Source organism: Danio rerio, chromosome 20 (genome assembly GCF_052040795.2).
Source record: "Danio rerio strain M-AB ecotype USA chromosome 20, GRCz13ab, whole genome shotgun sequence".
NCBI classification, from domain to species: Eukaryota; Metazoa; Chordata; class Actinopteri; order Cypriniformes; family Danionidae; genus Danio; species Danio rerio.
The window spans coordinates 22394476-22422140 of NC_141040.1; the positions used below are offsets into that span (position 1 = coordinate 22394476).

At 36.5% G+C, this 27665-nt stretch overlaps 1 protein-coding gene and 1 long non-coding RNA gene across 4 annotated transcripts; one reads left to right on the forward strand and one right to left on the reverse strand.

Annotated features, from left to right (window-relative positions):
• Positions 1 to 602: 602 nt before the first annotated feature.
• On the reverse strand, positions 603 to 23224 carry ccm2 (CCM2 scaffold protein). Of its 2 annotated transcripts, none has more exons than XM_087296589.1 (10): positions 17708 to 18495; positions 16832 to 17008; positions 15097 to 15180; positions 14833 to 15016; positions 14591 to 14721; positions 11454 to 11589; positions 11176 to 11233; positions 10954 to 11095; positions 8301 to 8439; positions 603 to 4747 (listed from the first exon to the last, which is right to left on the reverse strand). In XM_087296589.1, the coding sequence occupies exons 1-10, from the start codon at positions 17717 to 17719 to the stop codon at positions 4461 to 4463; spliced, it is 1350 nt and encodes a 449-aa protein (XP_087152715.1). In that variant the 5' UTR covers positions 17720 to 18495; the 3' UTR covers positions 603 to 4460.
• LOC141379552 (uncharacterized) lies at positions 23059 to 27058 on the forward strand. Of its 2 annotated transcripts, XR_015518322.1 has the most exons (7): positions 23059 to 23277; positions 23997 to 24121; positions 24429 to 24506; positions 24665 to 24805; positions 25751 to 26654; positions 26740 to 26856; positions 26945 to 27058. It is a non-coding gene; the product is annotated as an uncharacterized LOC141379552 (long non-coding RNA). The 2 variants fall into 2 exon arrangements; XR_015518321.1 differs by lacking the exons at positions 23059 to 23277; positions 23997 to 24121; positions 24429 to 24506; positions 24665 to 24805 and having other exon boundaries at positions 25089 to 26654.
• Positions 27059 to 27665: the final 607 nt, after the last annotated feature.

A 27665-nucleotide genomic window follows, 5' to 3' on the forward strand; every position in this document is an offset into this window, starting at 1 on the left:
GAACCAAACTAATCAAGCAATTGTGTCTAACAGATGTCTAATAGACATCTAAACACAGACGGCTTGGCTAAAACAAGGCTAAATTTGGGCTATCAGTGTAAATCGGATACACATTTAAGAACAGCCTAAAACTAGACTCATCGAATACATTTCAGCTTAAATTCTTCTGTTGGCCTGGGGGTGAGTAAATTAACTGTGTCATTTTATTTCATACATATCACTTTAAGCCAGGGTTAAAAACCAGCAATAAGGCTTCATTGGTTATTTTTGCCTATTGTAAAAGCAATAATGAGCATAATTTATAATGTATTAATCCATTATTAAAATCCACATTCATGTTTGTTAACATTAGTAAAGCTTGATGCGTTAACATGAACTAAAAATGGATGACCTAATGTCTAATAACAAAGATGAATACAGTAATGAAATGTACAGCTCATTGTTTGTTCATGTTAGTAAACACAGTAACTAATTGCAAAAGTGTTACCAAAATACTTTTGTAAAGACTAAAGCTCTGTAAATCAGGATGTAAAGTACATCAGTCCATTTGTGTTAAGTAGTTGCTCCACTACAGAGTGCTCCGAGACAAAAAGCAATACACGTTAAGTGCTTCACTTTTTAATAAACTCATACTTCAGTCGCGTTTCTGTACAGATTACAGAATATTACTTACATCCAACGTTGGATGATACAATCAGTGATTCTGCAAGGCACAACGTTAGGTTACCAAAAACTCTGAGGAGGATACAATGAATGACGGGACACGGGTGTAATGCAGTGTACAGAATATTGCATTCTCAATCAGCCAGAAAACTGACGTTGTCTAATATCCACACTGTCCAGGTTTTCAGTCAAAACCCCCAAAATATATATAGTGCTACATTTCCTACCTGAACAAACCCACATGATTATAACTGGGTTATTATAACCAATCCTGGCTGAAACAAAATATAAAAAGGAGTGAAAAATACATATTAGACAAACCAAATAAAAGTGTAACACATTGACCAGTTAATATACAGGTGTAAATGGGTCAAGTTTCGATTAGCACTTCAGTGCAGGAGGAAATATACTGCACTTCACTTCCCTCAGGTTACAACATACATAAGGCGATCCAGAACACAGTTTAGGAAGGCCACTCAGCAACGCTCCACACACTCCAGGGAGAAATAAACTCTTCACGCTGATCTGAGCCCGCTTCAATATGATTTTATTAATTATTCACTCTTGTGTTGCTTCAAACTCCTGAGACCTTCCTTCATGTTAAGAACACAAATAAATGCCTATTTAACTTTTTTTTTTCTCTTCAGTGTCAGTATATTGCGCTCGTTTACAAGCACTGTGTATATCACATGACTTCCTATGTTTGAAACAAAACACAGGCGCATCTTAGGCACACATGCAAACGGGAACGTGCGCTCTGTACTGACACTAAGAAGAAACTCTTTACTTTTATTTTATGTGCTCACAATTGAATCCCAGTATCTTGATAATATTCATGAACCAGAAGGCCTATGGTCTGTTTTGATGATATTTTAGGTATTTCTTCATTCATGGAGAATGAGCAAGCTCTTCAATTTCATCTACAATATATTAATTTGTTTTCTGAAGATGAATGAAGGTCTCTAAGGGGGGGGGGGGGGGGGGGGGGGGGGGGGGGGTGGGGGTGGGGGGGGGGTCTGGATCGACATGAAGGTGTGGAATTATTACCATAAAGCTGCTTGTTTTGGAAGTGTGTGAGGTTCGCTATTGCCAGATCTGTTTTGCTCACAAAATTTCATTGCATTTTTGTGCAGTCATCCTTTTTAATATTAAAGTAACATGATATTAGGAATATCTGACTTTTTCGGGGATCTGAAGAAATGTTTACAAGATGACTTGATTTTTTATATCTTAAAAATAATCACTCATTCTAGAATGAGTGGCATGACTTTGTTTTGGGGGTGCAAACATTATTGAAAAGGCTAGGAAACAATTTTTTTTCCTTCTGAACACTTAAAACATAGGTGAACCATCTTTTAGGGGCTGAACAATTAAATAAACTTGCTAAATAATAATAATAATATTAATAAAAATACACCCAAATAAAAAAGTGATACTAACTATTCCATAAATTTAATTTCAAATGCTCAAATAGCATAAAAGGTTCAAAACAATGACTGTTTACAAATACAGTTGAAGTCAAAATTATTAGCCCCTCTGAATTATTAGCCCCCCTGTTTATTTTTTCCTCAAATTTCTGTTTAACGGAGAGATTTTTTTCAACAGATTTCTAATCATAATAGTTTTAACTCATCTCTAATAACTGATTTATTTTATCTTCACCATGATGACAGTAAACAATATTTGACTAGAAATTCTTTTCAAGACACTTCTATACAGCTTAAAGTGACATTTAAAGGCTTAACTAGGTTAATTAGGTATAATGATGGTTTGTTCTGTACACAATCGAAAAAAATATATTGCTTAAAAGGGTTAATAATTTAGACCTTAAAATGGTCTTTAAAAAAATTACTAACTGCTTTTATTCTAGCCGAAATAAAACAAATAAGACTTTCTCCAGAAGAAAAGATATTCTCAGACATACTGTAAAAATTTCCTCACTCTGTAAAACATCGTTTGGAAAATATTTAAAAAAGAAAATAAATTTAAAGGGGGTGAATAATTTTAAATTCATTCATACCAGCCCAAGATCTTATGCCAATCCTTCCCCTCTCTCTGCTCCCAGTGCTTTCCTGTCTGTCCTCCACCATCCAATCCAAATAAAAGGTAAACAAAAATAAATAAATACAGTCGCAGTCCTGGAGTAAAAAAAAAGGAAATGTGAACGTGTCATGTCGTCGCTCACAGTAAAAAAAAAAGAAAAACAGCCTTTGGTTGTTAAACTTTTTAAATTCCTAAAAATAAAAACGGGATGACCTTTAATGTGTGCGTGTTTTGGTTTGCATTTTTAAACGTATTTATACAACACTAAAAGTATTCAAAAATTGTAATAACTTTTTAATATCAAGTTAGCCAACACCTTTGTCTTGTTGTATTGTGTTAGTTTAGCAATAATCATCTGTAGTCTATTGTAGACATAGATATTCACATGTGTATACGACCCATCCAATATGGAAAACGGTTCATGTCTGGTACACCATAGGAATTTTAGCTAATGATGCCTCTATGGTTACATACACTCACTGGACACTTTATAACAACTCCTCGTTAATGCAAATTGCTAATCAGCCAATCACATGGCATCAAGCTGATATGCTGCAGTTCAAACAGAGCATATGAATGGGGAAGAAAGGTGATTTAAGTGACTTTGAATGTGGCATGGTTGTTGGTGCCAGACAGGCTGGTCTGAGTATTTCAGAATCTGCTGATCTACTAGGATATTCACGCACAACCATCTCTAGGGTTTACAAAGAATGGTCTGAAAAAGAGGAAATATCCAGTGAACGGCAGTGCTGTGGGCGCAAATGCCTTGTTAATGCCAGAGGAGAATGGCCAAACTGGTTAGAGCCGATAGAAAGGCAACAGTAACTCAAATAACCACAATACAACCTAGGTATGCAGAAGACCACACCGGGTGCCACACCGGGTGCCACTCTGTGTGCGAGGCTACAATTCTCACAGGCTCACCAAAATTAGACAGCAGAAGATTGGAAAAACATTGCCAGCTCTGATGAGTCTCGATTTTTGCTGTGACATTCACATTATATGTATGGTTCTCTGTACTGTACTCAAATGGCCTCCAGAGTCACCAGATCTCAATCCAATTTAGCACTAATGGGATGTGGTGGAACGGGATGCATCGTGGATGTACAGACAACAAATCTGCAGCAACTGCATGATGCTATCACGTCAATATGGACCAAAATCAAAGGAATATTTCCAATACCTTTTTGAATCTGTTACTAAGGATTAAGGCAGTTTAGAAGGCAAAAGAGGGTGCAACCCAGTTCTAGAAGATGTACCTAATAAAGTGGCCAGTGAGTGTAGACTCTTTAAAGCAATATTAAAAACATATCTGACATTATTGTTATAATCCTTATGTAAAAGGGCTTTAAATGTTTATTAGATAGTGAAAAGTATAGATGAAAGTATACACTGCTATTTTTATTTCGACATATCACAAGCCCTACTTGCTATTAAATGGGAACCTAGCAAACTCAGATCAGTGTGAAAGAGCCGCATCTACCCAACAACAAGGTTTCTCTTCAGTGGTAGCAGATACTGCCAATAAACATCCCAGAGGAACACGATTGCTGTCCACAGCAATACACATCCTTCCATCACAGCTCTTTAAAAACGCTCAACAATATGGCACGACAAACAAAAATAAAATTGACGGTCAGGAAGTGGCATCCATACAGCATCCAAACTCCAGCATTGTCAGATTCAAACAGACAGCAATACGGACCGATGGCCTGTGTGTGGCGATTGGCAAAAGCTCACCGAGAGCCGTGGCATCAAGATGGCACGCCGTCTTGATCCATGCTGCTTCCTAAGGCTTCAATGTCATTGCTTATGTCTGAAATCATGCGGTCCCATTCGTCGCCCTCAGAGGTGGCTGTTCCCTCATCTGATCCGCCCGCAGCACCGTTTCCGTTCGTGGTGGAGTCAGACGCAGAGCTCGTCGTGCGCTTATAACGGCCGAAACTGTCTGTGATGATTCCGCGGCCATCCTTCACGCCGATGGTCTCCAGAAAGTTCTCAAAATGCTGGCTGTCCTTCTCGGGGATGAACGGCCGCAGTCCTGGAGTAAACAAAACAAGGAGAGCTCAATAAGAATAATGGTGAGGTTTGATGAGAGACTGATGCACGTTTAGAAACAGCAGATACAGAACTAAAACAGAAATTCCAATTTTGTAACTGTATCCAATTTTTTTGGTGACCTGCTTACACCATCTTACAAAGTGTCTGATTTCTGCATTTACACTACACACAGCAAAGACCCAGGAAAAAACAAAACAAGCAAAAAAGAGTGGGCACTGACTGACAGCTTTGAAAATAAAAGAGTGCTCTTTCCACCATTCCTGTGTTTAATTTGTTTGCATTGGGGCTCTGCGATTAATCGAAATTTAATCATAATTTAAAATGTTGCGATTAGCTAAAAAAAAAAAAAAAAAAAAAAAAAAAAAAAAACACAATCGCAAGAGGCTGCGATATGAAATATGTATTATTTAATTTTCCCCACCCAGAGCAAATATGCATGACTGCGCCTGTGTTACAGTTTTACTAGCCAATTGACTAAGCACACGGTCGTTCTGCCCAATCAGAATTGCGCAACCGAACTATGCGGAACATCCACAATAAAAAGCAAACAAACAGGAAAGCGTGAAGGAGCTTAACTCATTTGCTTCAGAAACATTAATAGACAAATTAATATCAAAGAAAAACAGAACATCGATAATGAGGGAATATTTTGGTTTCAAATCAGACACTGAAGCAAAACAGTTCATCTGTAAGAATTGTTGGCAATGCACGAGGAAATACAACCAGCACCAAAAAAATAAATAAATAAATAAGCACCACAGGCAGCTATATGAGGAGTGTCTAGCACTCAACTAAAAGTATTGCCACTGCCACTCAATCTAGTAGCAAGCAACAACAAAGTACGATTTCAGAGTTGTTTCAGCTATGTTAATTTGCTAAGTTTTTCTGTATTTTTATAACAATTTTTTTTTATCTCCCTAATTTGAGTTCAACTTGTTTACAGAAATACAAGGTCATTTTTATTTGTGGTCTAGAGAAATAGGAGTGTTTAATTTTTGAATACTTGAAAATAAATTTGAATAAATGTTAAGTTAAAATGTTTTCAGTTCCTTTTTTTAACACTCACTGCAGTTTAGCAATAAGAAGCTATGATACAGATTGAGCTGAAGCTTGACTACAAAATTAAATCGATAATCCATTCGAAATCACAATATGGCAAAAAAAAAAAAAAAGAATAATAATGTAATTAATTAATAAATAAAGGCAATTAGACATTTTCCCCCAAATTGCACAGCCCTAGTTCGCATTGTTTAATTTTTTTGTTTTCTTTTTAATAAGTTGTTTCTTTTAATCTAGGCTTTTTAAAACTAATAGGCATTTTAATGTCATATCTGATCTGTGCCACATGGGAGAAAATAAATCAGAATTGGGTCACTTGAACTATCCAGAGTAAATGCAGACTTTCATTTAGTTAAATTTCATTTAAACATGTAAAACATCAGGAATGTTTATCTAGCAAAATAATTTAATTTAGCAACATATATATTTTAAAAAGAAGCTTTAAACATGTAGTTTAATATCTCTATGGTTTACTTTTTTCAACTTAAAAGGATTAGTTCACCCCAAAATTAAAATGATGTTATTAAATACTCACCCTCATGTCATTCCAAACCACTGATACCTCTGACTGACTTTAGTATAGAAATGAAGATGTTTTAGATTAAATCTTGCACTCTCATCCTCCATAGACACCAATGTCCCAATTCTTTCATACAAAAAAACATGCCCAAATGGGCCATATGTGTTCAATGGTTCAATTTGAATATTATGAAGCTATGAGAATACTTTTGTGTGCACATAAACTAATATAACTACTAAAACGAATTCTTTACAATGTCAGTATAGAGCATGTGTTCACAAGAGATCTCAGCTCTTTTTTTGCATGTGGTGCCCTGTATCGCTGCTGTCCTATAACGTGAATTAGAGCCCTGCACATGCCTTAAATCTAAGCCCTAGCCCGGCCCTGGCCTGAGACACATAGGCTGTAGCCCTACTTTTCGGCCCGAGTCTGACCTGAAGCCTGTCTTTTTGTCCGCCAAACAGTTTATACTGCTACAGCCATTGAAATAGACCAGATTTCTATTTAATAGAAAGTTTATGTTTTTTCAGGTTTTTTTAGAGAAGTGTTTGGATTTTTTCTGTTTGTTTTTTTATATGCAAGTTTTAAGTTTTTTTTTTTTTTTTAAGTGACATCGATATCCAAGCAGTATGTGGTCCACAGTCAGTTTACTCAATTAAGTTGAACTGTGCATCACTAGTTGGCTCATCGTTTAAAGTTGTCAATATTTGAAAAGTTGACTAAAAGTTGCATGTGGCTAGAAATCTCATGTGCAAGGGATCACTGGCGCGTCTGGCCTGCACACATTAGATCTTGAACTTTTAAAAAAAAAAAATTTCCAAAGCAGGCCTAAAGCTAGCTGCTAGCTATGATGTGAAAATTGGCAAAAAGCCTGTCCTTAGGGGCATAAGAAATTTGGGCCCCAATGGGCTCGGGCTCAAATACAGGGCTCTACCGCAAATGTGCCTGTGTTTTGTTTCAAATGGTGAAAGCTGTTTGTGGGTATCTGGGGTATATATATCAGTGAACAGAGCTCATGAATGTGCACCCTATACTGACACAGAGGAGAAGAAACTGTTGAATAATGTCATAACTTTTGATTTATGTGCACAACAGTATTCTTGTAGCTTCGTAATGTTCAGACTAAAACCACTGAAGTCATATGGTGTGTTTTGAGGATTTTGTTTTTTTTAGAGGTAGGACAAAAAAATTTGTATTGTTGTCTATGGAGGATAAGGTTTGGATCAGATTTCATCCAAAATATATTTATTTGTGTTCTAAAGATGAACAAAGGTCTCAGGGGTTTGGAACGATACAAGGCAAGCTATTATTGAGAGAATTTTTATTTTTGGGTAAATGATACCATTATGGATTTTTTTAACTTCAGCTTTCAATTTTGAATTTTTTTATTTCTGTTACTTGCAAAACATAGGTTGCGTCCAAAACTGCATACCATATAGTACGCTAAAATCAGTATGTGAGCAGAGTAGCATGTCTGAATTAACTGAATACGAAAAACTGTATGCGAGAGGTACACAGATGACTACTACTTCCGGCGAGATTCTGAAGTGCGCATCCCATGAACGCTGCGCTATCCCGTGATGTCCCACAAGAAAATTCATGAATTGGAGTGTAGCAATGCAACTGACAAGGGTAGGTCAAGTGATCACAACAAAATGGCGGAAGTAGTATGTCCAAATTCCATTCTTGCTACTGACATTCATATAGTATAGAACGTACTTTTCTAATGGCCGAGTAGTTTGTTTAAATTCAAATGCAGTAGCCACTGAGTAGTAGGCAGTTTCAGATGGAGCTATACTTTTTCATCTAGTGTTTATATTTGATTTCAATTATATTTCACATGACAAAAATTATTTTTAATCAACTTGACAGTAACAATTCTGGATTCAAAAAGTCAGTCAGCAAAGAAATCCCCGCCCCAGCTTTGTTTAGACCAGCTCAACATGCATCTAACCGAGGAGAAGGAACTTCCTGCTGTCTCCATAAAGCTGCCGCAGGTTGATACAGAACTCATGGATGGAGGCGCCGTTTCTGTATTCATGTAACAGTGTGGCAAACTGCTGGATCTCTTTGGACGAAAGCTTTGTCCTCAACTGTAGAAGAGCAAACAACAATGTAAAACCACAATGAAATATGCAAAAGCTAATTATAGACCCAGGTTAAATTTACATTAGTACGTTTTCGATAGATTTAGCCAGACATTTATAAACCTTGATCTATGTAGTTTATATCGAATGCCATTATAATTAGTGTTTAAGTGAACAATTTTGTTTGTGCTTTAACATTTCTTAATCGATTAACTCATTTCATGAATTAATGTGTTTCGAATAGTGATACAAATCAAAGCATTTTCTTCCAATATAAACTTGACATTATTAAATATATTACTAGACATATCTTTTACATTACATTTCATATTTCTTTGTCTCTTCTCTTGTTTAGTTTAAAATACTGGAATTTAAAGGCAGTGATGCAAATGTGACTTTCCCACTCAATTCTGTAGTTTTTTATATTGGATGCAGTTATAATTTGTGCTCTATAATATACACTCACCGCTACTATATTAGGTACACCTTACTAGTTCTGGGTTGGACCCCCTTTTGCCTTCAGAACTGCATTCATTATTTGTGGCATAGATTCAACAAGATACTGGAAATATTCCTCACAGATTTTGGTCCATATTGACATGATAGCATCACGCAGTTGCTGAAGATTTGTTGGCTGCACATCCATGATGCGAATCTTCTGTTCCACCTCATCCCAAAGGAGCTTTATTAGATTGAGATCTGGTGACTGTGGAAGCCATTTGAGTACTGTGAACTCATTGTCATGTTCAAGAAACCAGTCTGAGATGTTTCACGCTTTATGACATGGAGCGTTATCCTGTTGGAAGTAGCCATCAGAAGATGTAGTCATAAAGTGATGGACATGGTCAGTAACAATACTCAGGCAGGCTGTGGCTCTGACACGATGCTCAATTGGTACTAATGGGCCCAAAGTGTGCCAAGAAAATCCATTACAGCACCACCAGCCTGAACCATTGATACAAAGGCAAATTCTGACCCTACCATACGAATGTCACAGTAGAAATCGAGACTCATCAGACCAAGCAACGTTTTCTTCTACTGTCCAATTTTGGCCAACCTGTGCAAAATGTGGCCTCAGTTTCTTGTTCCTAACTCACAGGAGTAGCACCCGGTGTGGTCTTCTTCTGCTGTAGCCCATCTACATGTTTAAATAAATGACTGTAAAAAATATGGACGACGCGACAGCCCCTTTTCCCATTGAACGCCTTGAGGGCAAAACGCCTGCTTGACGGGCACAAACTGTCGCAAAAGACTGCTGAAATTGGAGCCTTGACATGCGCAGAAGGACTGTCTGATGGAGCCAGAGTAGGAGCCGCCAAAATGAGCAGAGTCGAGCTTCCAACCAAACCCTTTATGTAAAATCAACCACGCCCCCAGAACTTCTCAGCATGCGTTTGCTTTCATATCAACACAAATGGATGTAATAACGTTAACAAATATGAGGGTTTTATATATTCAATCGCGCCAGCTCCGGACCGCAGCGCATAACCTACTCGCGGCGTCGCGGGCTGAATCCGGCTCGCATGCGGCAGCGCCGGCTCACACGGCCGCCGCATCTGGCTCGATTGACTCAGGCTGGAATCGGGCAGTTAATCCAGGCATCCGGAGTAGGTCCAGCAGAGGTAGTCAGTCTGAGCTCTGAGGGGTAAGTCACCGGCAGGCGAGAATCTAGCTGGAACTGGCCCGAGTGTATTTTGCCATCTGGGTGGCTAGGCGTGTATCAGCAAACTAATAAAGCCCGAAAAAAGCCCTGACCTTAGCGAATAAACGGTGTTCCACCAGATCATGTATGTCAGAAACTATAGTTTACTGCTGAACTCATTTTGTCATGGTAAAACAACACAGAAATCGAATAATAACACTTCAATCTTCTGCCGAAGCTCAGACGCGCTGCTTTGAGAAACTGTCAATCACAGCTGTCAATCACGATGACACGCCCAGCATTAAATTACTGCTAAAAACAAACTGTTTACAAAAATGAAGATCTGCACCTATTTCAGCACAATAACGAGTGCCTTAATCGACCAGAACCATCTTTCGGGATATTTTATTGCAAGTGTAATAATTTTTTTTTATTTGGGCTCAAGTCTCCTTCATTAACACGGAGGAGGCGGGCTTTATGACTTGTACTGCAGCCAGCCCCCAGGGGGCGATCTAACGACCGAGACCTTCACTGAAACGCAGGCTTGCGGCACACTTGGTTTAAATGCATTGAGTTGCTGCCATATGATTGGCTGATTAGAAATTTGCATTAACAAGCAGTTAGACACGTGTACCTAATAAAGTGGCCAGTGAGTGTATAATAATTGTAAAGATGTTACCATTTTGTACAATTTTATGGCTGGGTTTAGACAGAGATCTTTTCTGAAATGTAGAGGAAATGGCGGTATAGATGAGGATTGTTGCCATTTTGTAACGCTGTCATAAAACAAAAAGGCACTAGTGTAAATGTAACCTCAGAATAAAAAGAAACAGCCGTGCAGATGTATTTTTATACAGCACATGAACAGGAACACTCACTGTGGTCATGTAGTCTTGCAGCAGTTCAGCAGCTGTTGTGCTCAGTTCGCTCTCACTGGCTGTTTTGGTTTGTGGCGAGGCCGGGGCCGAGGTGGGGGAGGGGCTAGAGGAATGTCCCGCCTCTAGAGAACTCTGGAACGAGCTGCGATTGGACAAGACTCAATGACTGCTTAAATCAACAGATAAAGTGCCAAACTACTGGACAGTTGAAGTGATACTCACAATGTGCTTGCCTCGGCCTCAAACACATCTTTGACATCAACTTTACTTGAGGAGTCTTCTTTAATGAGAAAAAAAAAACATAGGAAAGTATTTAGAGACATTATTCTACAAGGTCAGTGCAATATTTAACAGACTAAGCTTGAGGGAGCATAAATACGGTTTCCAATAAACCACCCCAGAAGAAATAATGATGTGAAACTGACTGTGGTCTGTGGTTTTGGGCAAGTGCAAATTTCCTAGGAAATCCCAAAATGATGAATCTACTGCTGCTCACTTACCACTATAGATTGAGAGATGCCTGGTGGGTGTTGTGGCTCCATCAAAGATGGCCCTGTCTAGGAAGTCGATGGTGGACTCGGTATAGACGATCTGGAAGACTTGACTGAGTAGAAGACAGAGCTCCTCTGCTGCAGCCTGTGAAAGAAAAGCTCACGATAATCAGAGGTAGAGTTTAGATTCTCTGCCTGAGCACGAGCCCAGATATTTCCTGCTACCATATTCGGCCAGGCAGTGATCAAGCATTTGTGTAAGCACAAACAAGCATTAAAATTGCGTGTACAGAAGCTGATCTGAAAACAGTGTCTTTATACAATGTGCCTCCGTCAGCCACCTGTGTGCAGCGCGTATGGAAAGCAAAAAAACAGAGAATTTCAGCAAAAACGAGAGGTTTGATGGGTATGCAGAAAGGATGATAGTCCGCCTTCAATGTCCTCTTTCGTCACTTCTTTAAGCATGCCCCTGAGAGGGAGGTAAGATAAATCTAGACAAATTTCTGTAGTTCAAACAACTCAAAATTGTAGTAGAGAATGTCTGTTATAACAGCCCATGTTCTAAAAAAAATGTCAGATTTAAATCGGGCTCTGCCTCAAAATTACATAATGTCTGACCGGGTCGGGCTCAGCCGCAAGATGCACGGGCTCAGGTAGGGTCGGTTTAATTTTTTGGGCTCAATAAGGCCTAATCAGAGGTAATACATGGAAAATAACCTTGAATGAAAATAGCCTTAAAGGTACTACTATCTCTCTGTATATTTTAGTTATGTCCATTTTCCAGCAGAGTTTTTACTTATTACTCCTAATTAGACTAACAGACTAGTTTTCTCCTTGTGTTTTAAAGTTTTACTTCTAAATTACAGTGATTTTAAATAAATCTATGTTAACACATTTCTGCAAAAAAGCCAAAAATGCTGTATTATGCATGGCAGGCCCATATTTGGCACTGTCACGTTGTTAGTTAATGTTAGTATGTAGGGAAGTGACAACGTGTCAGCTGTACATTGGTGCTGGTGTGTATTTAGAATGTGTTGTGTGTATATGATGCTTCTCTGCTATTTGATGTAATACTGATAAAGTAAATCCACATTTTGCTGAAAAAGCATTAGCAAACTCTTGACCAGCACCAACGCTACCATGTACTACATTTTTGTGTATGTTTGATCATGCTTGCCTTTAAATTTAACAAGTACTGCACATACCTAAATATGATGTACTATGCATACACATGATGTGGATGTTTACAAAGATTCCCCTTTTCAGGACCCAAAGCACAGATGTTGTGTAAAAGAACAGGCAATAAAACATAGCAGGATTCCTGTTTGTTGCTGAAAATGTTGTGTATGCAGGTGAGTTTGGTTAAAGTTCAAATTAAGCTCTGCAGAAAAGTGTCCCTCAGGGGCTAATGTTAAGAACCTCTAGTTTACCCAGACATTAAGGGGGCGTTTACAAGACGTTTTCAACTTAAAACCAGTAGCATTTTTTTGTCCATTCATATGAGCAACTGTCTTGGGGACATTAAAACAGGTTTCAAACTGAAAGTTTTAACTTTTTTTATTTTTTGATTGACATTTTTTGAGATGTTGACAGTCATATATATGTCCCCCATAGCTAAAACACATATTTCACAAAAAAGTTTAAAAAATTGTTTGTTTTTGCGTTATTTCAAGCAAATTAGCTCTTCTGGTTTGAAAAGAAATTTAGAAGCTACATCACGGCCATGAAACCATTGTGTAAATTCCAGTGTGGAGACTGGCTGTCTATATCGGCTGGTACAACGTGACGTCTTTGAGCTTTCGTCATTAATTCAAGAGATAGACTTGGTTCGAACCAATCAGCGCTCTCTATTGTGAATGAGGCGCAACTACATTAATATGCATGATATAGCTTTGAAGACAATTGTAATTAAAACGAGTGGAAGAAGAAGAATTGTTTGGAGACATGGGTCGTGTCAGTGTTGTGTTTATAAATTTGCTGTAATGAAGGTTTTGTTTCATTTTCTTCTATGAGAGCTGGACTCAAGTGTGGATCACAGTGGTCTGCTAACATGTGACAAAAATATGTTTGTAAGGAACATTTTTTTACCCAAGAGCTTTCGCATCTGAAAATGGTGAAATCCGGATTTACCGCTCGTCTTCTTTCAAAAAAGTTCCAGTTGGTGTTGATTGTCCTGTCTCTACAGATTTGGTAAGTGTGTGATCAATGTGCTTTGTTTATGTTTATTCAGATGGCAAAGGTAGTTAGTATCGTCAGCAGTACTTTTTCCGTTTTTTTAAGACATACTTTAGATTTAGTTACATAGTTTACACTATGTTAATATCACTACAATATTATGGACTGAAAGATCTGCTGTAAATGCGGAATGTAAAGACCTTAATCAAACTATTACCATTGTGTATGATTTTTGCCGCATTTTGTGACAGGATGGTCTATACACACACAGCTTTCTGACGCTAACTACCGAGTGCATCTAAGTTACTGAGAAACACAGAGGTTTTTTTTCCCTCCCATAATGCGTGCGGTATCAAACATTCCATTAAAACAACACTCTTACAGCAGTTCCTCGCATCCAATATCTCGTTTGTCATGGAGGGCATGCACGAAATGAAACTGAATAAAAGGTGAAAGTGCCAAACTGCAGTAGAACTGCAAATAATTTGACTACTGATGTCCATGTAAAAGTAGTCATCGTCTATCTCCCCTGCATCTGTGTGTTGTTTTGCCTCTGTGAAAATTAGCGTATGCTCCAACGCCCCCTTTTTATGAAAATACTCCCCCCTTTCGCCACTCCCACCTAAACAAAGCTGGACTCAGGGTCGTGCACAGGGGCGTGGCCCGAGTGGCCACTGCCCCTCTGCCCTCTTGCTCGATGAAATGTAACAAACCTTATCATAATCCGGTTTTAGTTCCCTCTGTTTTATGAGCAGCAATAAACAGCAATGTATCTGTGGTAACTATGGACTTGGAAGCCCATGTCATTTTTATGATGAAATCACTTCCCTTACTGTTCTTTGAGGCAGACCAAACATTTCAAAAGATGTGAATTATGCAAATTTGTAACATGTATGGTGCTTTTCAGATTTACACAAGTGTAAAAATCTAAAAAGGCCAAAATAGGCACCCTTAGAATGACAAAAGCTAACCTTGTTGTCAACAGCCAGCACAAGCAGACAGCAGACCTCCACCAGCACAGCCCCACTCTCAGATAGAGAGCTCAGAGTGGGAGATTTCGACATCTCTGTACTATGACATGGGGAACCTCCGGGCTCCTGAGCTGCAAACACAAATTATACAAACCTTTACATATTTTTCACATATTTCACTCTAAATCTTGAACCCACTGTGTTTAATTTAATGCTCATTAATTGACCTCATTACCGTATACCTGTTTTTAGCACCACTAGATGAAGCGAGTCGTCTCTGATGTAGGACACAGCTGCAATGTCGTGGATGGGTACGCGCAGAATGATGTCCTCTCCATCACGCCACACAAGCTTCACATTGTACGCTGATAAACTGACAACAGCATCCTGCTCTGAGGTCAGCTGCCCAGCCAACTGATGAGACTTCTGCACAAGATATAAGAGAACCAATGTGAAAACATATCCTCATGTTGCAAAATAAAACAGTTTATGAGTATCGAGCTTACCCTGGCATTGTCAATGAGCTGCAGAACTTCAGTGCGGCTGGAGGGATTCAGGTATCCAGGAACTGAGGTCAGCTGTCCCAGATACTACAACAATAATAACAATGTTATTAATTATAGAGCCTTCCTAGAATACAATTGAGCACAGTTAACAAGAAAATAATATTAAAAACAAAATATTAATTTATAAATAATCACAAAAAAATACAGGGCACATTAAAAGATTGCATCAACATCCAGGGGAGAAGTACTGAATAACTAGCTATGGGAGGGATCACAGAAGTGGATATAGATTTGGGTATCGGCAGCATAACAGTGGAATTTAGGGATGTAACTGATCACGGTTGATCCATAATCCATAGGATCACAACCCACACTTCGAAACGCATGTGACCCACGGATTAATAACTTTTTTGAACTTGTAGGGTAATCCAACATTTATAACAACTGCAAATAGATCACATACCAAGTCATTCAAATCATGTGTATGAAGGCATTTTGGATTTTTTGTAATATACAATTATGACAAAAAAAAAGTTGTGGTGGGACCTACCTAAATGCTTTCTTAGGCTATTCATTAAAAATGTTTTCTGTGACTGATTGTTTAGCCTGCATTAAAGCATTTAGTGTAAAGCTGCACAATTAAACATAAATAGATTGTGATCTCAATTCAATTCCGCACATGAATGATAAACGATTAATGACTTGCATATGTTTATTAACACTTTGAAGTGCTGCATTCAAATCTGTGTTTGATAGCGAGAGATTCAGTTTTTACATTTTCAGTTAGTTACAAACAATAAATAACACAAAAGTATTGGAAAAACAGTTTATAGTTCTGATATAAACACTGATGTTTGAGAATGAATGTTGTAGTAATTACATTGTGTAACAAATGGGTAGCGACAAACAACCATCAAAATAATGTCACTGAAAATGTTTTCAAAAATGATCCACCTATAATGAAACGTGAAGTTTTATGTGTGAATTGCTAAATCATAAATTGAAAATAAATATGAAATGTTGTACAGGATGTTAGATTTTAATATTTAGCATTAACAGTAGCAAAGATCATTTTTCATATTGAATATTTTACTTTTTACAGATGGTTCTTTCTTGATTTTTATTTCTATCAAAATGACAGGTTCTAAGTTATGTTTGTTAAAAAAAAAAAACTAAGTTTTTTGCAGTAATTTTTTTGTATAAAAGGAAAGCAAATGAAATTTGCCTCCTTCCTTTTTTTGATGATCCAAAAAAATGGTCCAACCCGTGAAAAACCGTAGTGTGATCCGAACTGTGAGATTTGTGATCTGTTAAAGCACTAGTGGAATCCCTGGTGCCTCAATATTTGTTTAAACAAAAACAAACTAGAAATAGAAAAGGACTGAGAATCGAACACTGGTGGATGCCACATGTTGGTAGGTAGATGTTAAAACACAAAAAACAGAAATAAGCTGCAAGATGTTATTGTGTAAGAACCTGTAATGTCAATTACTGAAAAGCAGGTAATATTTATAATGTGGTAGATGCTGCCAAACGCAGATGCAATGTTAGAGGTAATCAAGGGTTGAGTCTTTATAACCATGTTGGATTGGACACATGACCTTTGATTTTAGCAACTAAAGAAACAAAAATGTTTTCCTCCAATGTCAAAATGGCAAACAAAGCAGTTTAAGCAATATAAATGCAATAAAATAAAATATCAGCACACGATACAAAAGCAGAAGCTGAGTAATACCTTAACTTCCTTCTCGATGTAGTCATTGAGCAGAATATCTGGGTCGATACGGTGGTCTGGGAGAGAGAGAGAGAAGGTGTGGAGGGCCCTGCGTTCAGTGGACTTCTCCAGAGCCTTCTTATCCCTACCCTTCTCCCCTTTCAGAAACACCCGCTTGAACGGAGACACGATACCTGGCTGCAGAAAGAAACAGAAAGAGGAAATCACATCACGACTTTAGGAAGTCAAAAACGCAGGAGATTTTTTTTTCAGCGTGACCGTAAATTTAGGAGTTTGGTTAGTGGCTAGTTGTGCAAAAACTATTCTTGCTGATGTCTTGTTGTATACACTTCACACTGATATACTGGATTTCCACTGATGACATCTTTGAATTATATGATCTGGACTGATGCGGCAACCGTTACTACAACAATCCCAAGGCTGAGCCTCTATGAACGTGTCAGTTATCCTGACACAGAAAATGTTTAGCAACAGGATTTTTATTTTTACAATAAAAAATGAAGAACAAACCAACAAAACACACTCACTAACATGCGGTCCTTCCTTTTTAAATGCACTGTTGGCTAAAAACAACATGTCCGCAGCACTACATTTGCTTGAGGGCTTTTATGAAACCATATACCTTTGCAAAAGCATAATGAGATCGACATTCGTGGAAAAAGGCTGCTATTTACTCTGTGGTAAACCCAACCACTAATGTCAACTTGCTATTCAACAAAAATGCCTCTTGGAAATAGTTAAGGCTAAAAACTGGAGGAGGAGAGAAATCTTTAAGTAACCACTTTGTTTTTCAAAGTCTGCGGATCTGCAATGGAGAACTGAATATGTATTTAAAAAGATGTTTCAGGACAAACACAAGATTTCTATAAGCCCTACCTCTGTCTCCATGACTGGCCTCTACAGTATCAACACAATGGAAATGGTCAACGTACGACAGCTGTCCTCAGCAACAGGCGCGCTGCTCTCGAAACAGGTTGCATGTGGCTTGTGACAAATGAGATCAAGGCCAACTCCCTCAAAACAGCAAGAGAAACCACACCCCACGATACGCACGCGTCCCCACACAAACACATTCTGCTTTAAGCTATAGTTCGTGCAATAAGGAAGAACACAAACCGCCATTTCCTGTGATGAAACAGTCAAACAATCTTTCAGAAGTGTGTCAAACTGCTACGAGAAGATCCTCAACTAATTGTTTTGTGGAAAGATGGACTTCAGTTTATTGTGGTGTATATTTAGGTGCAACATATTGGGTTAATGTAGGAATTATATGTTTTATAATGAATTAACTAACATTATCAGAATTCTTTCAAATGTTTTAATATGGTACTACAAAAGCACTTTAACATTGGCCAGGCAATTTAAAAAAAAATTTAACTATAGATCAGGGAGTCCTTGCTCACTTTTAATATGCAGCTTGAGTTTTTTGGCCCATTGGGGTTTGGAGGACCCCTGCTATAAAGTACTGTGCTCAAAAATGTCCACGGCAGTCTAGAATATTTATGTTAATTTATAACTTATAACTCACTTAATTATTGAGCAGCCAAGGAATGAGACACTACAACATCATCAACATTTCATGAGTTTGTGTCCTTCTGAAATTTCAGAAAACAAGACGCACAAGTGATCCTCACCAGAACAAAAAATAAAAAAAGACAACCCACACTAAGAATTTGGTAAGACAAAAAAAAAAAAAAAAAAATTCAGCAAGAACCCATTAATTCAAGTGACTGTAAAGACAATAAATTAAATGCTAATCAGTTTTTTTTATGAAAAAACAATCCCCAAAATGTTCCCACACATATCTTAAGCAATTTGAATGAAAATAAGAAGTTTCTTGATCATGAAATAAGACTTATATATATATTTAAGAAAATTTGAAAAAAGTTAAATAATTAAATAAAAATCTTTAGGAAATTCAGCTTTGGTTTTACATAAAAAAATTAATCAAAATATATTTATTTATTTTACATTGTTATAACTTTAAATTTAGGATATTAATAATTAATTCTAATAATCTGGCTACATAATTGATATTACCCCTTTGATCAGTAGACAGTTTTAAGTTTATTGCCATACCAGCTTGTCTGGTTATGTCACGGCAAAAAAAAAGAAAAAGAAAAAAAAGTTTATAACATTGTTTAAGTATCACTTTTCTATAAAATATTTGAACGATAAAAAAATTATCAACATCAATAAATAATATATAAGATAAAATGCATAAAAAAAACAACAATAATAACAATAATAATAAAATAAAAAATATAATATAAATTCAAAATCAGTTTAATGTTTACTTTTGATAAAAATTCTACAATTATGGAAGAAACATTCTCTCACATTTAAAAATATTTCATTTAAAGTCTCTCCAGATAAAAAAAAAAATCATTGTCTGATAATATTAAAAATAGGGCATTCCACAAGAATACTAGCTTTCTGTTGCAATATTGACATTTTGGGGATTCTTCTGCTTTGAGAAAATGTTCATGTGTGAGTCTCGTGTGTCTAATACAACATCTTCTGTAAACAATATCATGTCTTGACTAAGGAAATAGTTGGATTTTCTTCTTATTTTAGGTTGTATTTTTAAAAAGTTTATTTTCTGAGAACTGATCCCGTTCTGCTTGTCATTTGTTAAAAATAACGCCTTTTATTCTTTGACCAGTATAGCAACCTTCTTACAAATAAATAAAACAATAAAATTAATAGATGAACTTACCAGTTCCAAATGTTTGAATGATTTTTGGTGCTATCATTTTAGTTATCTTAGTCTTTTTCAGGCTTTACTAAAAGCATGTATCAGAAGTCTTGCTGGAGTTTAAAGAAATACTTGCAAATATATCTGTACCACATGTAGCCTACTTTTATTATGTGTTCTTTTTTATTTTTGAATGTAACATAGATGACTTTTATTATAGATTACAGCTGTACTGTAAGAAAGCTGTGTGTTTTACAAATCTTTGTTCGATAATTCAATACCATGACTGTGGATTTCCAGTTGGTTTCTTTCAATAAAACAAACTGACCAGACAAACTCTTCCTCAGTTTTTTTGACAGTAAACGACTCAACAGCTCCAGCCTGTGGCCACTTGAGGAAACTTTCCCTTTTTGGTAAATCAGACAACCAAAAACATACATTATACAGTAGCTGATAAGATAACTGACCAAACGAACGTGTAACATCCAACCAAATTAACTGTAACTACAGTACATGTAAAAGATCTGCTTAATTTGGATGTCATGCGTCCTGTGGCAAAGGGAAAGAAACTATCGGTTCGCAGTAGTGATTAAGAGGCAGACACAGGGCCGTCACATCCTGTCCGAGTCTTTGGAGAGCCCAGCCCTCCATTCTCCCCAGTGCATGAGGAGGAAAGACTGAGCTCAGCAGGCACACAACACCGGACTGATTGGAAAGGTCACAGTCCTGTCTGTGATCCTGCCTTTCCTTAAATCAGCTGTAATTGTCATCTGAAAGAAAAGTTATTCTGCGCAGACCACCTATAGGGCCAGATAGGTGATTTATTAGTACTTTTAGTTTATAAAACATTCCACCAGTTTGTCATGTACTCCAAGAAATTTTTAAAGTCTCTCACAAGCACAGACTTGGAGATTCACTTAAATCAGAAATGTCTGCTCTCTGAGTAGAACTAATGATTATAATGGGATATATAAGTAAGTGTTTATATATATAGAAAAATAGGTTCACATTTATAGTTTACCAGCTTGAATTTTTTTCTTTTGAACATTACAATGTGATGCTTATATTTATTTTATTAGGAAGAAATACTTACAGTTATTATATTAACTGTGTAATACCAGTTTATATACATCATATACATATTTAAAAAAATTGAGGTAAAGTTGGTTCACACATTCTGACTTTCTCCTTAATAAAATAAGTTCAGAAAAGTATTCTTTGCAAATACTAAATAAGGGAATCCTATTAGCAGTCAATGACTATCAAAGTACATTGTTCAGTCAATTAAACAGTGCTAATGTTGTTTTGTAGTTATACTTGCATGCAATTTCAGAACGAATATTCAAAGTAGCATGATAAACAATATAGGGAGCATGTCTCAAGTTGTTACTGAACATACATGCAAACACACAACTAACTTTACCTCATTATTATAAAATATTATTTTAGAAATATAAGCATGCCTGAATAATTTAAATGAAACACTAGAAAGTCTTTTAATTCTAGGTTCACAATCCTGAGCTGAAAATATATGAAGACCTTTTATCGTAAAGAGATAAAAGACAAAGAGTGTAAAAAAAACTAAAAATGGTTTTGATAGCAGTTTTTGGTCAGTTATCATTTCTGAATAGACTGTGGGAAAGTTGTTCTTATATTCTGACTTTCTTAATTATATTTTCAGAAAAGTGTTCTTGGCCAATTCTAAGGGAAATCATATTAGCAGCCAATGACTATCAAAGTACATTGTTCAGTCAATTAAACTAATGTTGTTTTGAAGTCATAATTACATGCGATTTTTAGAACGAATTTAAAAGTAACGTGGTAAACAATATAAGGAGTATGTCACAAGTTTTAACTGAACAAATGTGTGAACATAAAACATGTTTACCTCAATATTATTTTTAAATGTAAGGAGGCTAAATGCATGCCTGGATAATTTTACTTGAAAACCAGAATGTCTTTTAATTCTAAATTCCCAATCCTGAGCTGAAAACAAATTTTGATCTATACATTGTTTATGATAAAGAGATAAAAGACAAAGAGTGTGAAAAAAATAGCTTTGTTAGCAGTTTTTGGCTAGTTATTTCTGAACGGATTGAGGTAAAGTTGTTTTCATATTCTGACTTTCTACTTAATATTACACTTTAACAGAAAAGTATTATTTGCCAATTATAAATAGGGAAATCATATTAGCAGCCAAAGACTATCAAAGAACAACATTGTTAACAATCAATTTAACAGTGCTAACGCTGTTTTGTAGTCACTTGCATGCGATTTCAGAATGAATATTCAAAGTAGCATGATAAACAATATAGGGAGCATGTCTCAAGTTGTCACTGAACATACATGCGAATATAAAACCAACTTTACCTCATTATTATTTAGGTTATTTAATATTACTTTAGAAATAACCATGCCTGAATAATTTAAATGAAACACTAGAAAGTCTTTGAATTCTAGGTTCACAATCCTGAGCTGAAAATATATTAGGACCTAGACATTTTTATCATTAAGAACTAAAAGACAGAGTTGAAAAAACTAAAGTGTTTTGTAAGCAGTTTTTGGTTAGTTCCATTTCTGAACAGATTGAGGTTAAGTGTTTTTTTATTCTGACTTTTTACTTAACATTATATTTTCAGAAAAGTATTTTTTTTTGCCAACTCTAGATAATTACATCATGTTAGCAGCCAAATACTATCAAAGTAACGTTACAGAATTGTTCACAGTCAATTAAACAGTGCTAATGCGGTTTTGAAGTCATCCTAGTATGCTATTTCTGCCAGAATATTCAAAGTAGCATGGTAAACAATATAGGAACGGTGGCACAAGTTGTCACTGAGCAAATGTGTAAATAAAAAACAACTTTCCCTCAATGCTAAACGGACTGTTTTGAGGCTTTTAGTATTTAACGTTAACGTTACATAGCAAACCACGAAATCAACCTCCAGAGACCAGTGTAGATTTTTCTACGTGGCCATACGGGGGCTCTGTACATCTCTGACTGAATATGAATACTTTACCAAAAGCCACCAAGAATCAGAAGGAAATGTCAACCGCCAGATCTTTTACAATCACGGTAAAGTCACATGCTGAGAATCTCAGTGTTTATCTTTGGCCAGCGTAAGTAACTTGTATTCATGACTAAAGAGCGGCACCACTTATTTCCTTAATAATCCAGTTTAGTCACAGGATAACGAGTGGAAATTATTCTAAACATAACTTAAGGTATGAATACACACACGGATGTTTTAAAAGAGAGTTAACATTGTGTTAATTCGTGGTTAAGTTAGGCCAACACGTTTAAGCTACTAAGCAGTTGTTGTGTCGTACACGAGTAAACTCTGGTCACATTACAGCGTTAACTAACCTTTTTGACTTTCTTTACATCCTCCTCCATCTCTACGTACAAATGCTCTTCATTTTCGCTGTATTAGATGTGCTGATGTCCACGAATTCACTGCCATCTGCCTCCTACACGTCAACGGCGGCGCTTCGGCGATCTAACAAAACAAACCGACGATTCAGAATCACGTGCTAATGGACCGTCAAGAAACGAGCGACCTTATTTGTCGAGGTAAAACTTGGAGTTTATGAAAAAAAGGACAGAGACCGAACAGATATAATAAAATAAAACAAAAACAGCAACAAACTTTTCAATCCTGCCGCCATTTTGGGCGTAGGACGTCTACCCATAGTGCTTTGCGAGACAAACAGAAAACCTCATCAGCACATACTATAAATACTTACGGTAAGTTATTATTAATAAACACAGAAGATGGGAAGTTTATATTACTCGTTGTAGCTTTGGGCTTTGCATTGTCTTTTCACTATGATTTAAAAGCAACTTTTTAAAGGGTTACCTTTAAAAATGGAGCAAACTTCTAAATTGTCCACAATATGACTAACAAGAAAATATAGCCTATAAGCTATTTAAAATGCCAAAATCAACTTAAGTTTTATGTTTGTAACAAGTAAAGTGACCATTCTAGTTTTAATCTTTTAGCAAAATGGTTTTTAAATTAAAAAAATAAAAATGTTTATAATTTATAGTGTATAACATAACTCAGAAAAGGTAACGTTATATGGCAAATATGTTTTGTAATTGTTATCATGTCTATGTTACATGGTCATGTATTTTCTTAAAAAACAATTATTATGCTGTTGTTATTATCAATATTGGTGAATTACTGGTTTGTAAACATTCAGGATGCGCACGCATCAAGGTTGCAGAAAAAAACAGGAGGGCTAGCATTTACAGCGAGGGAATGACATGCGGTGCGGGACAGAGTTTGTTGTTGTATTAGAGATTAGTTATATTGATATAAATATATATATTATTTACATAATGCTTTTAGCGTACTGCAACAGCTTGTCACCTAGTGATTAGCACAGTCATTCGGCAAAATTAACGTCATGGTCATGTGCAAGAAATAATGTTCCATGATTACCAGATTAAAAACTTTGTAGTGCTAGAAACCGAGGTTCTGCCTGGCCAAAGACAACAAAAGAAGACGGAACTGTACAAGGCCTGGGTAATCATCAACAAGCGAAACACCTGCATTCTGACAGCGAATCTGCACCTGTATGGCAGGGTATGTGAACTTTTTACATTTCATTCCAAGCATTCAGTGTCCGCAGTTTAATAAACAAATTTAACTGTTTTCGCTGAAATCATTGCCGCAATCAAAAACGAGTAATGTGTATGAATCAGGATAGCGTAAACTTACCTGGTATAATTTGATGACTGCAGAGTCGAGCAGATTTGATTAGGTCCTCACTCCATTCAGCTCTTCTGATAGCTGTTAGCCAAAGACGTCTGCGGTTGGCATTAAAAGCAGTGTGGTGAACGGTAAAATTTAAGTTTTCTAATTTTGGACTTTCGATTTTGGCATCCTACAGCACAACAGGACATGCTTGCAACCGGTATTTTTTTGCAACCGGTATGCGCAGTTGAACCCGTGTGACGTCATGTGTGACGTAGGTTGGTAATTCCCCTATAGCAAATGTATTTTGCATATTTACCATATGATGGTTAACCACCTCCAAAATTATATAATATTTAAAATCATACCCCCAGTCCCAAGTTACTGCAAGCTTATGCTTAATTTCATTTCATTTGTCCATTATTTTACCAGGAATTTCCCATTAAGATATGCATCTCTTCTACCGGGGGTCCTGGCCAAAATGGCAGCACAAAAAGTTTCAGATACAAAATTACACACACACAAAATATCACGAATTGAAATTTACACAAGTCATTCACATGATTCTTCCAGGTAAGACTTCAAAAGATTAAAAAAAAATATTTAGAGATGGATTTGTTTCTAACATGATAACACTTTGCATTTCATTCCATAATGTAAGGCCCAAGGAAAACGCTGAATAGTAAAATGCTGTTTTACCAAACTCTGTATACTCTAGGAACAGTTAATTTTAATTAATAAGAATTTAATAATACTTATTAATAATAATAATAATAATAACATTTATAAAAGGTTTCTGAATATATTGTAGGGCTTTATAATCCTTATGAATGTATTTTTCATCGTAATTCGATTGAAGCAATCTGATGATAAAAATGTAATAATGTAATATCTTTATTAAACAACAATTTGTTACTCTGGGAAATCTATCTCTATCATATCAGTAAACATTCACATACACATCTGAACATATACATCAGTATATAACCACTTTGATCTGTCATTGGGCAAATTGTGCATAAACGTAAAGCATACAGTTTATATATATATATATGTTTGTACTCGTTTTTTTTTTTTTTTTTCAAATACTATACTTATTTTTCCAGTCTTCAGAGAGGAACAGTCTCATATATAGATGTACAGTAAGGCTCAACATATTCTTTTGATTTTCCCTTTTTGACCTAAAAACCAAAGTTTACAAAAACAACCATAGCACCATATGTTGTCAGTATTAATAATGTTTTTTGTTTTCTTTTTCAAAAAAATAAGGTCTATTACTAGACATCAGTTTTTTTTCTCAAATAATGGCAATCAAACAAAACAATTTACTTCCATTTGTATTTGACAACATCAAATAAATCTTATTTTCTCAACATAATTAATGTGTACAGTCAGTTAAGGAAAAAAGAAATGTTACAGTTAGTAGAAACTCAATTACTTAATAATAACTTTGTGCCTTCATTCGTCATACCCCATATCTGAAATACAGTGACAATCTAACACAATCTGTTTCCACAGGTAATTTACCTGTCTCCAACAGCATGGATAACAACTCTAAAATCAGCAGCAACTCATCCTACAACCATAATCATTATTAATAAGATCATTTTCCAACAAAATATAAAGCCAGTTCTACAATAACGGAAGAAATACACATAGGCTTAGGACATAGAGATGACAGGAATATACAACACGGCAATCACCTTCTACATGTTTAGCGATCCCTTTTTTATCAGAAGTACTTTTAGGCCTGTGGATGGATGTCAAAATGATGCATTTTCATCTTTTACGAGAAATCCTAGTGCAGATTTTAAACATCTAAACATTTTTATCAAACAAATATACATAAACTTGAACAGAAATTTGGGGAAGAAGTAAAAAAATGAACATATTCGCTGCACCAATGCTTCTTTGTGCAGTGTGAAAAGCAATAAATGGCACCATATTTCAAAAAGAGATGTTTGTCTGTAAACCGTGTTGAGGTGCTTGTTCTTCCAGAGAAGAGAAGTGTCCGTAAGAGCTCAAAGAGGCAGGTCTATTGGACGGTGGCTTTGCTTAGTGAGCCACAACGGGGGTCCTGCAGTCCACATCTGTGGTAGCACCTTAAGAATATGTTGATAAGCACCAGGTCAAGAAACAAAAATGCACCGTTTTGTGGTCAACATTTGGCTCTATAGTAATACTGATTGTTGCAGAACCACTGGATCGGATGAGCTTGTGGATGCTCTGGAGCGATGGGTGGGACGTTGCGTTGAAATAAACATGCAAGTGTGTTTGAGGGGTTCACCATATAGGATGCATTTTTTTGTGAGCATGCTAAGAATCCAAAGGATGTTAAAGCAGTCTGAAGATGGTTCAGCACTGGAGGCCTTCAAGAATGTGTCCAATGCCATCTCAGATTTACGTTCCAATTTTCAACCAAGTGAGCACCATATTTACGTACCCAAGTTGGATTATTCTTATTGGTCTACACACATTTTTTTCTTAATTTTTTGTCTTTTTTGCAGGCATAAATCCATTTGGCTAGACATTTGTGTTCACAAGACAAACGACAGAGAGAAAAGATTAACTTGTTGGCACTACAGCTCATTCGTTTTGCAAGACAGAGGAAGGCATAGACAGAAGTACATTAACAATCATTAAATAAATTGCTAACTTCATCGGAACTGTCATTTAGTACCCAAACAAACCAATCTCGTTTCTTTTTTTCAGGTTTGATCGTTAACGAAACCCTTGCGAATGGTCAAATGGAACCAGGAAAAGTGTCTAACCCAACATTCAAGTATTGCCTTTCAGTACTTTCGATTTCGTTTGGCATGTCCTGCATGGGTACGGGGCAAAATTGACTGGCTTGTTACAGTACTGAGTGAAACATGAACTGAGATAGAGACACTGCCGTTGTTGTTTGCTGCATGGGCTGCCATGGCTGCACAGAAGCACCCAAAAAGACAAGGCACCACAAAGAATTGGTTATTAGAGACTGGTCCCACTCACCCATCCCACCCTTGACGTGTACAAATGGCGATGTGACTTTAATATCCACTAATCTGATGTGTAACTTTGACTAGTAAGGCAGTAATCTGAAATGAGCCAATTCTGATTTAGGTGGAATCATTCCCCATGCCTGCTCGAATATGGCAATGTTGGCATCGACACATCATGCTAAAGTGGAACAATAGAAGAAAATATCACAGTGTATTTGGAATATTTCACCCGGTCTGTCTTACCTCAATGCTGTAATTTCACAGGAGGCCAGGCAGCCAATTCACGCAACCATAAAAAGGAGTAAATAACGTAAAAGGGTTGGTGATTTCCCAGCAAACAACAGTGCATTAATGTGCCAAGCACCTACAGGAGCGGAATACCAGTGACTCTTCCAGGCACTAGAAGGGAACCGGGAACAGGATTTGAAACCTGATATTGCGAGCATTAC

What these genes read in the sequence shown, in the direction of transcription:
- ccm2 (XM_087296589.1), bottom strand. An exon ending in TCTAGTGGTGCTAAAAACAG is followed by an intron (nt 14,722 to 14,832) that starts GTATACGGTAAT and finishes TTGTGTTTGCAG; the next exon opens with CTCAGGAGCCCGGAGGTTCC. An exon ending in TGCTGGCTGTTGACAACAAG is followed by an intron (nt 11,590 to 14,590) that starts GTTAGCTTTTGT and finishes TTTCTTTCACAG; the next exon opens with GCTGCAGCAGAGGAGCTCTG.